General features: G+C 42.5%; 1 protein-coding gene across 4 annotated transcripts; it reads right to left on the minus strand.

Annotated features, from left to right (window-relative positions):
* Positions 1-1,277: 1,277 nt before the first annotated feature.
* On the minus strand, positions 1,278-16,419 carry lhx6a (LIM homeobox 6a). 4 transcript variants are annotated; one of them, XR_006841256.1, is made up of 9 exons: positions 15,866-16,331; positions 15,014-15,088; positions 14,521-14,703; positions 12,867-12,988; positions 4,776-4,996; positions 4,134-4,234; positions 3,733-3,828; positions 3,389-3,558; positions 1,278-3,072 (listed from the first exon to the last, which is right to left on the minus strand). XR_006841256.1 is itself a non-coding variant. In XM_046369537.1 (9 exons), exons 1-9 carry the CDS (start codon positions 15,941-15,943, stop codon positions 2,990-2,992), a joined length of 1,149 nt encoding a protein of 382 aa, XP_046225493.1. In that variant the 5' UTR covers positions 15,944-16,419; the 3' UTR covers positions 1,278-2,989. The 4 variants fall into 4 exon arrangements, 3 of the variants coding, with proteins under 3 accessions (XP_046225493.1, XP_046225496.1, XP_046225494.1); XM_046369537.1 differs by having other exon boundaries at positions 3,389-3,578; positions 15,866-16,419; XM_046369540.1 differs by having other exon boundaries at positions 3,404-3,558; positions 15,866-16,330.
* Positions 16,420-17,584: the final 1,165 nt, after the last annotated feature.

Genomic DNA, 17,584 nt, shown 5'->3' on the forward strand with positions numbered 1-17,584 from the left:
AAGTTTGGAACCACCAAGACTCTTCCTAGAGCTGGACCCCTGCCAAACTGAGCAACCGGGGGAGAAGGGCCTTGGTCAGGGAGGTGACCAAGAACCCAATGGTCACGCTGACAGAGCTCCAGAGTTCCTCTGTGGAGATGGGAGAACCTTCCAGAAGGACAACCATCTCTGCAGCACTCCACCAATCAGGCCTTTATGGTAGAGTGGCCAGACAGAAACCACTCCTCAGTAAAAGGCACATGACAGCCCGCTTGGAGTCTCAGACCATGAGAAACAAGATCCTCTGGTCTGATGAAACCAAGATTGAACACTGGTCTGAATGCCATGCGTCACGTCTGTAGAAAACCTGGCACCATCCCTATGGTGAAGCATGGTGGTGGCAGCATCATGCTGTGGGGAGGTTTTTCAGCGGCTGGGACTGGGAGACTAGTCAGGATCGAGGCAAAGATGAATGGAGCAAAGTACTGAATGATCCTTGATGAAAACTTGCTCCAGAGCGCTCAGGACCTCAGACTGGGGCAAAGGTTTACCTTCCAACAGGACAATGACCCTAAACACACAGCCAAGACAATGCAGGAGTGTCTTCGGAACAAGTCTCAGAATGTCCTTGAGAGGCCCAGCCAGAGCCCAGACTTGAAACCTGATCGAACATCTCTGGGGAGATCTGAAAATAGCTGTGCAGCGACGCTCCCCATCCAACCTGACAGGGCTTGAGGATCTTCATAGAAGAATGGGAGAAACTCTCCAAGTACAGGTGTGCCAAGCTTGTACCGTCTTACCCAAGAAGAATCGAGGCTGTAATCGCTGCAAAAGGTGCTTCAACAAAGTACTGAGTAAAGAATCTGAATACTTATGTAAATGTGATATTTCAGTTTGAATAAATTTGCCAAAAATGATAAAAGACCGTTTTTGCTTTGTCAATATGGGGTATTGTGTGTAGATTGATGAGGGAAAAAAACGATTGAATACATTTTAGAATAAGGCTGTAATGTAACAAAATGTGAAAGAAGTCGAGGGGTCTGAATGCTTTCTGAGTGCCCTGTATATACAAATGTACAATGAGTAGCATAATACATAGCGAGCATACAGAGATCAGTTGTCCAGCCCCTCAGGATCACTTGATACCAACCACTGATTTCCCCAGATCTATTTCTAAATTGGCTCTAAATTGGCTCTAGTGTGTGTGGATTGTGCGTCCTTGCTAGTGGATTGTTTGGGATTAGGGGCTTAAAAGGGCTTCTTCCATCAAATTGTTAGTCAAAATAAAAATACAAATGTCACATTTTAAAGACCATTTTATTGCATTTAGTACACAAAACATTTATGTGATGCACAGTCAATCAAATAAACTTTCGATTTCATTTCATTTTTTTTAATAGAACAAGACAATGTTGACAATTTCCGTGAAAAAAAAAGTGCTTACAGGCTATTGTCTCAATAAATACGAGAACATTGAGGTCTTGTCTCCCTTAGTCCCTTTGTAAACACAGGATCCTATTCCTCACTGACTCCACTCCACAGCCAAGACACAAAAGTTACAGTTTCACACAATCTCCCTCTCCCCAGGCTGACCAGCTAACAAACGTCTATATACACATCATATCCCCAGTCCGCTGTACCACATCTCCGTTTCACCCCATAGAAGTGAAGCACACAGGCTGGACTAATTGTAGAAGACAGCAACAAAAACACTGACTTGACATGGGTCCTGCACAGACATAAATGATAATTTAGTGACAGTACACCTGGTTAGAAAAAGGGTAGGGATTACATGTAATGTGACATGTATCGTCTTTTAGTCCTTCTTTACAAGTGGAGGAAGGTTATCGGGTGACATATTTCAGACCTCCCTCTCTTTCCCTCATACTCAAATGTGATTGTTCAACATTTAACAGAGATATGTCAATGCCAAACGCCTCACAAGGCTGTTACTGTAAATCCTAATTTTACAATTTGGAGCGCCAAATGATTGAAATATCCATATCCATATTATAATAATACATGTATTTTTATCTTTGCACATGAGGATAGGATATGGTGAAAATTAAAATCACCCCCCCCCCCACAATTTTTTAAAATTGTATTTCAATATTTTCACTAGTAAAAATGTAAAGTTACACCTTGCCACTATTATTTTTAAATCATCCTAATAAATTTGAGTTTTTCGTTTTCTCTGTGAATTGTGGTGTTTTACCTCAGCTGCCTGGAAATTAGTCATAATTCAAAACAACCGTATTAGGGTCGTTCTGTTTGCTTATCATGGATAAGATAAGGCACACAATCTACCCTCATCTGAGGCTTATATCCTGTACAGAAGGCTGCTGATGACAGTGTATTAACCAAGAGCTGATTACCACATGATCTCAAATTATACCAATACTAACAGCTGTGACTATAAAAAAGAAAATCGTACTAATTTTAAGTTCGAAGCAGATTCCACAACAAAAACTCAGTTATTTCGCATTCCTTCATGGTATCATCATAGAGAGAAAGGAGGGAGGTTTCTTACCTCAGTGTCCTCTGTAAAGCTCACAAGTCCAATCCCTTGCCGTTTTTTCCCCCCTCATAGGTAAATCTTCAGAAATTTGACAGCGCACATGAGGCTGTATTCCTGTTAGCCTGGTCCCGTCACCCCCATCGGAGGATGGAGAGAGGAGTCCTTTCAGTCCAGCTCTGCACAAGGAGCTCATAGTCTGGTTCAATGTGTCTTGGCCTTGAATAAGTCCCAGTGAGCAAAAGGAAGGGCTCACATCCTCCATGACAACAGTCAGACTGGCTGTATAATCATAATCCTGTTCGTGGGAAAAGAGTCGATGAGGCAGTCTCTCTCTCTTGCGCTCTCCGTCCGAGTGGTTAAGGGTGAGAGGTCAAGAGTAGAGAGCTTCTCAAATCTTGATCCTCTCCTTAAGTCATCTTGCTGATGGGAGGTCAGGATTCAAGGGTCAGAGGTTGGGGGTGGGGGGGGGGGGGCAGCGGCAGCGTACATTAGTTAGCGGCTGAGGGGTAGCTGGGGCAGCGACATGGCTTGATGGGGGTTCAGGCTCTGTGTCGTTAGAACGGAGAATGGGTGGCCTGGTGGAACAGAAGAGAGGGACACACGTGAAATATTATAACTCAGTTCAGCACAGTATCAAGATGGGGGAGCGGTAAAGGAACATACTCAAGCACAGTACAATTTGTTTTATTGTTAGAAAACGTGACCTATTGACACAGCGAAACACAGCCACTACTGAGTAGACAAGGACAAATCCCTCCTCTTTATCGCTCTTCATACCTCTATCCGTCTTCCTTTATTTCCTCGGAGAGGAGACGTAAGGAGGAAAGTACTGAAAAGGGAGTTGGTAAAGCAGAGTAGAGGGCTTTGTGAGGATGTAGTGAAGAGACTAACCAACGTAACACTCACTGTCGATGTATCCGTGCAGGGCCACCATGCGCGCCCTCTCAGGACTGCCAAAGGGGGAGTAATGCAGGTCGTCGGGCAGCGAAGGGGGCATCCGCGACTGGGGGTGGCCTTGCGAGGGTCCGCTGTGCTGGGGGGTATGCTTTTTGTGTCTTGCTCTGCAGTTTTGAAACCAAACCTATGAAAATGCAATGTTACCAGCTGTCATATGACATGTCGCTATATTCTCATTGTTTTTACCACCATGAGTCATGTGACACTTAGCATACACTCCAAAGCAACTGACAACTTATTTACATCATTGCTTTGAGACGGCGTGAATGGACCCTCACCTGTATGACTCTCCTGCTGAGACCCGTCATGTCCGCCAGCTTCTGCAGGGTCTGTGCATCGGGGTTGTTGTCCTGCGCAAACTGAGCCTGCATCACCTGGGAATTGTACATAAGTTATTAGAAATATATGACCTCACTGTCTCAGCTATTTTGGCTGTATATCAGCAAATAGCGGAGTATCAGCGTCCAGAAATGACAATGTAACACCACCGCAGAGCTAAACTACAAGGAGCCTATTGAAATGAACGAATGTTGCCAACGACGACCATTAGAAAGTCACTAAGACAGAGAAATCATATTCCCCAGCCTATTTGTAAAATAATTCAAATTTGTTATTGACCTATTATTGGAAATAGAAAATGAGGAGACAGGGACATGTGGTTCCCTCCTCTGTGACTCGCCTGCAGCTGCTCAGCGGTGAAGGAGGTGCGTGCTCTCTTGGCAGGCTTGGGTTGGCTGTCCTGCTCTGACGGCACTGCCCCCTCCAGAGTGATGCCGCTGCCTGAGACACCAGGGCACAGAGACAGGGGGAAAGAAAGGCGAGGATAGGGAAGAATGAGAGAAAGACAGAAAAAAAGAGAGAGGGGAAAAAGCTACATTTAGAGTTTTCCCAGTGAGAATTGTTATCCCCACAGTTACATCACAGTGTTATGTTCCAAAATAGTTTTTTGGGCTGTCCCCATAGGAGAAACCTTTTTGGTTCCAGGTATAATTATTTTGGGTTCCATGTAGCACTCTTTGTGTAAAGGATTCTACATGGAACACAAAAGGGTTCTACCTGGAACCAAAAAGGGTTCAACAAAGGGTTCTCCTATGGGGACAGTTGAAGAACCCTTTTTGGTTCTAGATAACACCTTTTTTTAGTAGCGTAGTGTATCCTACAGTGTTGTGTAGCTGTATACTATATAAAAGTGTACACATACAGTAGGTTATCGTTTTGACAGCAACTTTAGAGAGCAGGTTCTAGAGAGAACACTGAGATAGGATGCCCTAGACCAGTGAACCCACACTCAGAGCAGGTTCGAGAGAGCCCAGTGACTCACCGCTCTCAGCAGCCCGTTTGAGGTTCTCCACCATGGTGTCGTAGTGGATCCTGCAGAGCACCTTGTCCTCCACCAGGCCAAACTCCTCCCCCGTGGACAGCTGCCTCTTGCAGGAGAAGCAGGCGAAGCACGCCAGGTGGTAGGCGTTGCCCCTGGCTCGACGCACCCAGTCACTGGCGTAGATCTGGCGGCCGCACCGGGCACACTTTGTACCGAACTTACTGAGAGAGAGAGAGAGAGACAGAGAGAGAGAGAGAGAGAGAGAACGAGAGAGAGAGAGAGAGAGAGAGAGAGAGAGAGAGAGAGAGAGAGAGAGAGAGAGAGAGAGAGAGAGCTGTGGCATCAATATTCTGCTATAGAGGTCTATAACCAAAAAAAACGGTCTATAACCAGACTTGTTGTTGTGTCAACTTTATGTACAAAATATGACCGTGTTTATAGCTGAATTGAACTAGTCAAATCCATGAATTTAAATGGATGCACAATGTGAAAAGCAACATTCAGACAGGACCTTTAATAGATCAGGTATCCCCACCTTCCAATGATTTGCAAATAATTCAATAAATTACCTCTTCCATATATCAACCGTAAACTTAAAAATAAAAAAAACTTTAAACACTTGTTCCACACTGAACCTAATCAGCTCTTCTGACGGCACTAACATTACAGATGTGAAGCAGAGCCTGACTGATTGCATGTTCAGGTCTGATTTTAAGAGAGGGCAAGAGAGAAGAGAGAGACAGACAGAGAGAATCATGCTGATGTATTTTTTAATAGATAGCCTACTGTAGATCACTTGGGGAATAAAGAAGGTCTGTCAATATTGCAGAATTTGGATTTTGCTTGGTCAGTCCATCAGTTTACATTATGAGTTGAATGGAATGAGTTGAATTATTTAATTTCAAACTACTAGGTTCACTGCATTTCTTGGCCTCGCTATCCGGGCTCCATTTTTGCCAAAGTAAATGTTCCTACCGTCATGATTTTGACATGAAGAATATTTAGCCAATTTGATGTTTTACACCAATATCACAGCTGTTAGCCACGTAAGTATATGCAACGAGGGGCACATATGACAAACTAAAGTACTATCAATGAAGTACTACATTTAGTTGATCGTTTCTGACTGGCATAGTCATAACCTTCATAAAAGAGGCTTTTGAGAGATCAGGTGTTAGTTTATTTGAACTGGACATGTCCAGCCTGTTTAGATCCAGACATTTGGGTTGACCCAGTCAGTGTTTCAGGGGCAGGGCGGGGCCGATGTGGACGGACAGAGAAAGGCTGTACTAATGGTCTGCAGATGGCCCCTAGCCTGACCATCTGTGGGTGTGTCCGCTCTTGCGTTCATGCGTGCATGACAAGGAGAGTCGAGTCAGTCTACTAAGAGGAAACGACCCCCGTCTCCAGAGCTCAGAGATCTCTCACATAAACACAGTGACATAAGCATGGTAACGACCCCAAAGGGCTAGAGATGAGGGGTGAAGGGCCAAGTATAAGGGGCTGGGGGAAGCCAATCACCAATCATAGCTGACCAGGCAGGGAGCAGCAGACTGATTTGGTAGAAGGCAGCATCTCCCCGGCTCAATGCCAGGCGTCCTAAATTGTGCCCTATTTCCTACACAGCGGCCCCGTAGGCCCCAAAAGTAGTGCACTATATAGGGAATAGGGTGCCATTTGGGATATCCCAGTTCCAGAATGACGCCATGTGGTTGAGTCGGAGTTCTTATGTGCCTGGCTTCCACGCTCCACTGACTCTAGTGCTGAAAGAGAAGCACTCTGGGATACGTCCACAAAGAAATGACACAACGACGTACTAAGACAGGTCTGAGACTGACTGTACAGACCTGGCTGGCTGGATGTCTCAGCCTCTTCCCTGGGAAAAGGTACCACGGTACACACACACACAGTACTACAGTATACACACACACACCTCTCCTTCCCTGGCCCGATCACCCAAAATGCTCTGTTCCAGCTACACCCATTTGAGTTCATAGATAGGACTACTGAATGATGAGGGTAAGGACCGGAGGCACAGTATACACGTCATTATGCGAGAATACACACCGCTCACAACAAAAGCCTATTCAGACTTTGTGAAACCATTCCAGAGTTTATTGTGTACTTTAAACCCGACTATCTATGGCCCTCTCTACTGAGAATACTGCGTGTTGATTAATGATGCATTGTGGAGGACAGTTCAAAAAGAAATGTTGTGGAACGGAACCGTAATCTACCATGACAGCTTGTCTGCCTCAGACTCTACGACACAACACAGAAGTGTGTGTGTGTGTGTGTGTGTGTGTGTGTGTGTGTGTGTGTGTGTGTGTGTGTGTGTGTGTGTGTGTGTGTGTGTGTGTGTGTGTGTGTGTGTGTGTGTGTGTGTGTGTGTGTGTGTGTGTGTGTGTGTGTGTGTGTGTGTGTGTGTGTGTGTGTGTTATTTTGCACGGCATGCACACATGTGTGTGCATATCATCATCTTTCTTCATCTTCACTAGCTTTGTAGTTAATTATGCCTTTGTATCAAAAAGCTGCCTTTTATTCTGGGTGCATGCCAATCCCCTATCACCTTTAGGAGAAACATTCTCTCCACAAAGCTTTCCTCCAGCCCTCCTCTCTGCTCCGCTCAGCTCCACATTCATCTACCAACAGCCGAAGAGAAGTATATTCATCCCCAAGATTATTGAACTTGAACGTAGTACTGAAGATGGGCAAATTTCTTATTGAAATGTCCATGTACATTTTCTTCCGCAGGTACTATTATGAAAGCATTCCAACATGCATTCCTTATGAAGACCAAAATTACCATTGTATGAGATATAGGCATATTTTCTTATCCAAACAGGATACTTACCCTATTTTCCTACCAGGTAAAAACACCTAATTTCCTCCTAAATCAGTAAAGGACAGACACATCCTGATGTCCTGAGCCTCAGTGTGTTTGTTTACCTTCCTGACTTCTCCTGTCAGACAACGTGACATCTCAAGTCTCTTTTCCCTCTACCAGGTCTGGTTTCACTCACGGCATGCTCCTCTCAGTTTCTACGGAGACCTCATCAGTGCCTGGCGGGAAGCAGGCTGGCAGCGAGGCGGGTTGATGAGGACGGCTGGATAGGCTACATACGCCCCCCCCCCAACCTCATACACGCACACACCTTCCGTCCCCTAGCACCGCTGACCGCCCCAACCCCAACGCAGTGGCGAGGACGGCCACTCAGGTTACCGTGTCAGCATCCCAGGGTGCCCCTGATTGGCGGTGCTTTGCAACTTCCTGTGTGGCCTGCGGCTCACGGCAGCTCACGGCTCGCTGTGTTTCTGTTTCGGGCCTGGCTGACAGAGGGGCTTTAGTTACTACAGCGTCTGCTCTGTCCCATGCCCCTCTACCCCTCTGCCCCTGCTCCTCCACCACCCCCCTTTAGGCAGAGTAAACCCACTCTGATTTCCTGCTATTACGCCCCATTACAACAGCTGTCAGTCCAGAGCCAGATGAGAGACTGACACAAATGAGAAATATCTCCTTGTTTTTCTCTCCAGAGCCAGAATGAGGAATGAGTGACGCCCAGCTCTGTCTGGTCCTCAGAACTCACGGCAGTCTAACCCTTCCTACAGGCCTAGCAAGTACTCTGGTGTTGAAACACCACTGAGGTGGAATGTCTAGCTGCACAGTGGAAAAGGGAGAGAGAGGTTTCAATCGAACCCTCTCTGCAGCAGAGCAATAAATTCAGTTTGACGGTTTTGTACACACCTGACCAGTCACTGGTTAAGATGGTTGTAAACAAACGAACTCCGCATATGGGGATGCTTCTGGTCCCAACCACAACAATGCCCCATCATTCATCACTATGGCTTCCAACCATGTCCATTTCACAATACAAAATCCTCCATGTTTTATTTTAATTGCTGCCCCCCACTGGAGGGAATAGAAGTATTTGGGGTTTCAGGGTAAATGGAGATGGGGATGGGGCCAAGGGAGCCTTATGCTGATATGGGTCACATATAACATTATTGTGTAGCAGAATGCATACTGTATCATGTTGTAAAAAACTTCACCTTAATGACTGACGGCTGGTCTTTGTGTGGAAGTAGGCACAGTCAGTTTTACATAAGCAGGTTCCCATGGCAGGCACACACACACACACACGTGCTCGCACACTGATGCACACACACAACACACCCGCTGTGGACAGAAAGATCAGGCATTTTTCCTAAGCACCTTTTGGAACAGGAGGCTCAGAGACATAGTGATCCATGTGTGTGTGTGTGTGTGTGTGTGTGTGTGTGTGTGTGTGTGTGTGTGTGTGTGTGTGTGTGTGTGTGTGTGTGTGTGTGTGTGTGTGTGTGTGTGTGTGTGTGTGTGTGTGTGTGTGTGTGTGTGTGTGTGTGTGTGTGTGTGTGTGTGTGTGTGTGTGTGTGTGACAGGAATCACATTCAGAAACACGTTGACCCGGACAACACTGGGTGCTGGGCTTGAGGCTTTAATTGCTGGTGATTATAAACCTCAGACCAGTGGCTCTGTATCATGTTACCATCAGAACCCCCCCACATCACACCCCCCTAAGCAGGGTCACTCCCTTCACCTCTCTGGCGCAACCACACGCACCTGCACACACACACGCACCTCTCTTTCTACAGGACCTGTTGCCATCCGCTGAGGGATTGGAGTCCGAGCAGGGAGATGCCACCGTGCCCACTGACTATGACTTTGCCTGGGGTGCGAAACTTTTCACACACATGCACACACAAGCATGCACGCACACACACATACAGAGATGCCGCTGTGCCCACTGACTGGCGGGATAAACCGTTCCCAGGCTCCCTCTCTAGTGCCAAGCTCCCTCTCAAGCTTGGAACCATTAAAGCCCTTTCACTATGTCCACAGTAATACGTTAGACAGTCAATCACATTCTGCCTCTAGTTATGTTCCCAACATGCCACCATAATCTTGTGGAAGCGTCTTAAATGTAACCCTATTCTCTACAGTGCACTACTTTTGACCAGGGCCCATGGGGCTCTAGTCAGTGTACTATTTAGGGGATTTGGTGCCGTTTGGCACATAATATTGCGTCCTTCACCAGGAAAAATGTGTCTTTAAGATGTGGAATTATTCCCGAATGAAATAAATAAAACTAGAAACGAGCAGTTTAGAATGTTTGGGGGAAATGATGAAGGAGAAACACTGGAGGTTATGTGGGTTGCATTGTGTTCAGTGTTGCACTCCTCTTTCCAACAGCAGATGGGCGTCATTTCTTACAACAATGGGATTTTTTTAAACGTGGCAACGGTTAAGTTCCAACACTTTTTTTGTTCAAGTTTTCAAATATCTTTTTGAACACCATAACACTACACGACCCGCATCTCACGTGAGTGGACACTCGTTATGAAGGACAAATGCTGGAGGTTCTGCGCGTTGTATTGTAGGGGCGTATGGTGGACTCAGACTGTCTGTGTATGGCTTACCATATTAAACTTTACCAGATGAATGTCCAACATGTTTCGATCATCTGGAAAACCTTCCATAAATATCAACCAATATATAAATTAGAATATTTCAACCTATCGGCCAGTAAATTAAATTACAGGCAATGATGATCTCCTTTTTAAATAAATGGCCTTGCTCAGCTGTAAAGCAATTTCCTCTACCGTTTAGAATGAATGGGACAATATAACAATTCTGAGCCAAAAGAGTTCAATATAATTAGTTATTAATGACAAACTCCGTGTGATAATCTCAGGATGCATACAGTTTTTAGTGTTTTAACTCAGACGAACATTACCTCTAGCTATTAAATAAGAAGCTATAGTCAGATAGTGTTTCACATTTATCCTGCATTATGAGAGACCATCTCATGGCTCAGTTGAGCTTTGCAATCATAGTCGCTCAGTATCGATCATTTTCTCTTGTAAACATATTATGTAATCATCATATTTACAAAAATATATATATATACCACGTTTACACTCCCTGCATGTGTCTCTCTCTCTGATGGTGTTCATCCATTACTAAACTCAAGTAATACATTCTTGGTTGACATTGACATCTTTTAGTTCTGTAGTCTAAGCCTTGATGCTGATCTGATAAGTACACTCCACGCCCGCATTGCGTGGACACAAGTGCCGATGTTCCTATCTCAATAGATCCACTGTGCTACACAGGGACCGGGTCTCTCTGTGAAGGGCTTTAGATGAAACATCGTGTGAAGCATCACTTCAGATTATTAGCCTAACACAGAAAACAAACCTTCTGAGGCAGCGGCTCCTAAAACACAGTATCGACTTTAAAGGGCCAGTCACTTCACATTGACTGGAAATGGATGCGGAGGAGAGGAGGCCTGGCCAATTGAGAGCTTGCATTCAGGCTCTGTGTTGAGTGCTCTGCAATCATGACACACTGGAGACGCGCATGCTGCATGAGACTTCACAGTTTAGCTTTAGCCGCGGAGTGTTATTCTTACTCTGCGGTGTGTGTAGTGTGTGCGTGCGTGGGTGCACGCGCGCGCGTGCGTATGTATGTAATTACAGGTATTTGTAAATATTGTGTCAAAAGTGTTATATGAATGGAGCTGGTGAAATATAAGTATATATAAATATAGAATATTATAGAAAATATAACAGCATTGGCAGCATTGAAAGCAATTATGTTTGATGTATATTTTGTGTCTGTTAAATAATGTGGAAGAGTATGAAACCATCAACAAATATAATAGCATTGCAAGCAATGATGAATAGTGTTATTGTGTGTAGGAACTGTAGAAATAGTGTGTAACAACATGCTATATGATAATAGCCCAACAAATTGTAATCTTGGGGATAGCACTGATTAGAATCGTTATCAGTAAGTGTTACTGTGAATATCTTCTCATGTCTTCATGTCTACACCTGTTGTGTTCAGCACATGTCACAAATAACATTTGATTTGGATTAGATTTCTGTTAGACAATCTTATGAAATCAGTCCAGAGATTAGTCTTGATTTATATTTGGTCATAACTCATACATGTTTTGGTATGTATTAGATTAATAAACAATAGAAAAGCAGTTTAGATAAGAATAGAATAACAGATTGTATACTACAGTATCATACAAGCATTTCGCTTCACCCCCCCCCCCCCAATAACACCTGCTAAATGTGTATGCGATTATATAATCAGATTGTTATTAGTTGATCTCTCTTTGCTTTTTGAATCAAGAGACACGTTGAGCTGACGATCCATGGACGATAATTTAAAAAGTGTAAACCTGTACAAATGAACTCGTGTTGTAAGTCGTAACGTCATTATTATTGAAGTGGCGTTGGCGTTGTTATAAGGCCTAGTGGCCTAGGGCTTTTGCAATCGCTTATTGTTACTATCATTTTTTTAGATTTACATTTACATTTACATTTAAGTCATTTAGCAGACGCTCTTATCCAGAGCGACTTACAAATTTTAGATGATTTAATACATTTGTTATTCAAAACTGCAAGTCAAAGAATCATGGATATCGCCCAGTGTTATACGCTTTTTTATTTGATTTAACTAGCCAAGTCAGTTAAGAACAAATTATTATTTACAATGACGGCCTAGGAACAGTGTCTTGTTCAGGGCAGAACGACAGATTTTTACCTTGTCAGCTCAGGGATTTGATCGAGCAACCTTTGCCTAGGGATTTGCTCTAGCAACCGGTTTACTAGCCCAACGCTCTAACCACTAGGCTACCTGCCGCCCAATTGATGTCATCTTCATCATTAAATGCGCGTATAATATCCCAGCAATGTATAAATCCTGCAAAACACATCTCACTACACGCCCCATAACAAAAGCCTATACCAGCAGAATTACATTTATTTTACAACATCTCAATATTTAGGCCGACGATGTAGCCTCAACAACGGGATTCATAAAAAGTTAGTTAACTCCTACCCTTATTTTGCTTATAAGCTTTTGAATACCTTTTTGAACACCGACACATACAATTATGCGCATGTCCACTATCACCCAAAGGAGAGGCAGGTTTTCGTATGACAGGCGGCAGGCGGAAGCATAATATTTAATATAATATAATATGAAAACAAAAAGTCAAAAACTTTGAAAACAAAGTCAAAAACTTACCCTACCTGAAATAATCCATTTTACAGAAGATCTCTTTGTTTTTGATGTAACAGCTGTTGTGTTGACGTAACGACGTCCGGCAGACAGAACACTCCAGACACCTCACGTGCCAGATCAAGTTATTTACCTGCAAAACAAAACAGTGGTAAAAGAAGCTTAAATAATAATAATAATCATCATCGTCATCATATTAATAATAATTATAACAATATGTCTGTATGTAGCCATTGTGAAATCAAATTGAATCGTTCAAATTACATTATTGCTCAAATAGTAGCCTAGGCTAAACGATTTAAATTAATGAACATGTGAAATAATAACAACAAAATAAACAACTGTAAAAATAGCATAATTCATGTAGGCTATTATGCACTATGCAATTGATTATATTACAATAAAAAAACATCCATGACTTAGTTGATATTTTGGTGGAGCTACAAAGACAGTATGCCTTTTCTAATAAATATGTTTCCCTCTATCCGGTAACTTTCAATTTGATTGTGCACGTTAAAAAAATGTAATCAACACGTATGGCCATTGGGCCATTTGACGTCAGCTCGACTGTATATTCACTCATCAATTGTGCATACATACTCAGACCAGGCAAAAGGTTTGAATATTGTTAGATTTGTATTATTGCCTTTAATGTTAAAATGATTCCTAAACCGTACAGTTCGTTGAAGAATAATTCAAATGTAATGTCAATGTAATTCATATATCTTAGAATTGTTTTGTTCTTCTCGATGTTTGCCCGTGTAACGTAGGCCCAGCCTACCAAGTAAAGGAAACTAATAAAATGTCAACATTAAGATATACACAAACATTCTATTATTACTTCGTTCTCCATATGATAAAATGTGCCATGTGCAAAATAAAGGGATATGTCCTTGCATCATTAGGCATATAGATTATTAAACACAATATATATATACAGCGAGCTTTGGTGGAGTGGACCATTGGGTCTGTTCTATGAGTGGATTTCATTTTTTTTATAGAAGCAAAATGTTCAAATCATTTAAAGATAAATAGCCTATAAAGAATCGATTTAAAAAATGAATATAGCTATGCATTTAAAATGAACATGCATCGCTTCCTGATAAAATAGTTTCCACATGTATCGCTTCCATATAAAGACTTAAAAGAAATGGAGCACAGATAGCGGAATAATGATCGCCTTAGATTTAAGTAACACACACTTCCTGCAACTCTGAAAAACACTCCCAGACAGTTGTTTTTTACTCCGGAGCACGCAGAGCGAGGCCGGGCGTTGTTCTTGATGTGAATTTGAAAGACATAAAAAACATAACACGATGTATGACCCTGGCCTATCTAGGCTACTGTCCTTTCTTTTGTTTTAGAAATAAAATAGTATGTTCAAAACAATGGAGCTTCAGAAGATCAACACTTTAGTCTACTAAATTATTTCAGGGTTTCATAATTCGGAGCATGATTTCATTTATATTCGTATTAATATTTAAGGAAGATAATGAAGTAAACGTGGATGTAGCTTGGGCTAAATACATCAAACATGTTAGTAAAGTTGTAAAAACTAAAACAAGTCAAAGGGATTTCCCATATCTGTTTTACATTCGCAAAAACATAAATCCTATGCTCGTGCGGTTTTAGCCTTTTCATGACCAATAACGCGCGCACTCGCACCTTGAGTAGGTATCTGTCCAGGATCTCCAAACCACAGCTTGCGCACACGTTCTTCCCGGTGGACGCCACCGAGGAGGCGGTGGAGATAGGCGAGCAGATATACGGGGTAGAGGGGGGACTCGGGGAGGAGCGCGTGTCCTCCCTCTCCATGTTCGATCGGTGCGATTCTCCGTCCGAGTGAGACTGCACGAGAAACAAGTCAAGAATAAGGACAGGGATACATTTTAAGCGCATCTGGACCAAAATATTTGACATATCACAGCCTATAGGCTACTTCATGACCGAAGTCATGCTTTTAGCATAGAAAAGCATATTCAGGCTCGCTATCAGCGTCAACATATATGTGGCATAAATACTTGACAGGCAATAGACAACTAATAGCAATAACATTACATTTCACGCATGGCAATCATTTAAGCTTCAGATGCTATAATAATAAACAGCAATGCACACATTGCAAATAATGCATTAAAACGTTTACATAACTTCTCACCATGGCGTGTGTGTATTTGGCTCCCACGCAGCGCGAGGCACCCGGTGTACTCTGCGGCGTTTCTGGAGAAATCACCTACAAGACAAGATTCAACGGCAAGTTGAAGTCAACTCGCGGCTAACGTACTATCCATCTCCAGCCATGAAATCCTTGAGAGACATTGCAGCCCTGAAGCTATATAAAGCGTTCAAACAATAACTCCCGATTTGAACTGTTGTGGAGTATTTAGGGCCCTGCAACAAAAGCTGCCGTTTTAATGAAGCTATTTCAATTTGGATTGATTTTTTCTCTGCACTTAACCCATGGCTCTTAAAGTAATCGTGTTTTCCTCGCAATCCAGGGAACCGAAAAAAAAACTACCTGCAATTACAAATAGCTTGAAATGCGTACGATAAGAGGAGACCCGGAGTGTCAATTTCAACTGTCAATCAGAAAAGGCAACGGGCCACCCAAAGAATGGCAAATTTGATTTTTAATGGCACTAATTAAAATCTAATTCTTCTCTGGCGAATTGGCATGTTGAAGAGGGTGGACTGCGAATCACACTCCATAATAGACGCGCTTGTCTCTTCATGGCGCGAGGCGCAGCTGATCTTTGTACACAACCAGTGATTCTTATGATATCAATTTATGACACTTTAAAACAGTTGCAGTTAAGAAAGCAACATGATGACAGCAGATAGATTACCAGTAAGATCCTAGTGTAGTCTATACAATGGTATCAACCAATACTATGTGGGTATCTTAGACATGCATGCTAAACCAGAAAGCAATCTTTAATATCCAAATGATTTTTACGCATATATTTTACGCATAGGCTATTATTGTAGGCTATTATTTTCTTCACATTACCTGTTTTGAGGGAATTCCTTCGGATAAAAACTTATTTCCCTCTGGTAGAGGGGCCAAAACCTCATTTTTCCAATACATGAACGCACTTGGGATTCTGATAGAACGTAAGTCGAGTTCCTTTCCCTTCCCAAGCTCGGAGTTTGAACTGATTTCACTTTCACGCAAGAAAATATGCGCATCTATTGTATTCTCCGTGCCATGGATTTGCAGGGTTAATTACACTTCTTGTTTTGAACCCACGGCGTGTTTTTACTTCTACCCACGATCGATGCAACCGCCTCCCAGCACACATGCGATATTAAAACATGAGAAACAGTTATGGCATCTATACGATGAAGCTCGTGGGTGTTGCAGACGGACGACCAAGTGGAGGTTGCTCTTCAGAACGCCTTATTTAGAACACTTAGAAAAAGCTTCCTTCCCTTTTTCCCCCTCTGTTAGGGATGGAATTGCTGACTACAGGAAGTAGATGGGTTGGCAGGTTTGCTCGAGATCTGCAAGAACGCGAGACACAACGAGTGAGAGCAGGTTAGGGTACCGTCTCTCCAAGCGCAATTCGTCTGGAGTGAAAGTTTAGTTGCGCTCCAGGATTGGAGGGGGGAGGGTAAACTTGTTGTATTATGGCTGCGAATATGGTACGGTTCATGGACACCAATTTTCTGACACAGCACCGCTATAATGGACTTTTGGCACTTGTCAATTTCTGTTATGGGTCGTAATAAATAACCTATTTCCAAATTAAAGTAAGTCTGATGTTGGATAATGTGGGTTCAAGTCAATCCTTTATGATTTAGGTTTAATTGAAAATAACTATTTAGGTGTTGAATAGTTCCTTTTAATGTGTGTTTATTATTGCATATTTAGATTCGCCTATTATTTCTGCATTCCTCACACAAACCATCATACAAAACAAAGTGTCTCTGGAAGTGATTTAACTGGCTATCTTTCTTGTAAAGTCATTCTAAAGAAGACAGTCATTAAAAACATAGCACCTCATCGAATCATGTTTTTATTTTATTTTTTAATTGCAACATAATTATGCACCATAAAGGTTTATTAAGGTTAAATTATTCACGCTATACTTTATTATTTAGGATTCTTTCACTTTGCGAGACTATAGGCGAGAAGATTTCAAACGAGACACAAAATAAAGGTCGTTTATTTACAGTCCAATTTATTATTAGGCCTCTAATGTCAATGTATTATTATTATTTGATACCTTGACTATTATAATAAATATTAATATTAGGGATTGTTTCTTATATCCGATTACTGACGGATTAAAATCTCAACGGAAAAGTTTGATTCTGCAAGAGGATCTATGGAAAATTTGACACAAAATTAACATGACATCTCATTCTTACCCCAAATTTGGTCTTTCTAGGACCTTGAAGACAACATGCTTGTCTCATTGACTCATGATGATCATCCTAAAAACGCATAGGCCTTTCTATCACAGCATCAAAAATACCAACTAGCAGTAATTAATTTATTTATGATTGAAACGATGGATAATCACAATTTCCAATATACAGACTACTATCTTGAGACCCGCGCGAGTAACTGGAACTTTGGCAGTAAATATGTCACGGTTGCAGACATAACTGAAGACGCGCGGATCTCCCCTTCAAAATGATAACCATGTTGAATGCTACCAAGAGTGTGTGATTTCCCGGAAGCTGTTTCAATCATATCAGGCGTTAGCTATGTCACTGTAAA

The sequence above is a fragment of the Oncorhynchus gorbuscha genome, linkage group LG11 (genome assembly GCF_021184085.1).
Source record: "Oncorhynchus gorbuscha isolate QuinsamMale2020 ecotype Even-year linkage group LG11, OgorEven_v1.0, whole genome shotgun sequence".
Classification (NCBI taxonomy): domain Eukaryota; kingdom Metazoa; phylum Chordata; class Actinopteri; order Salmoniformes; family Salmonidae; genus Oncorhynchus; species Oncorhynchus gorbuscha.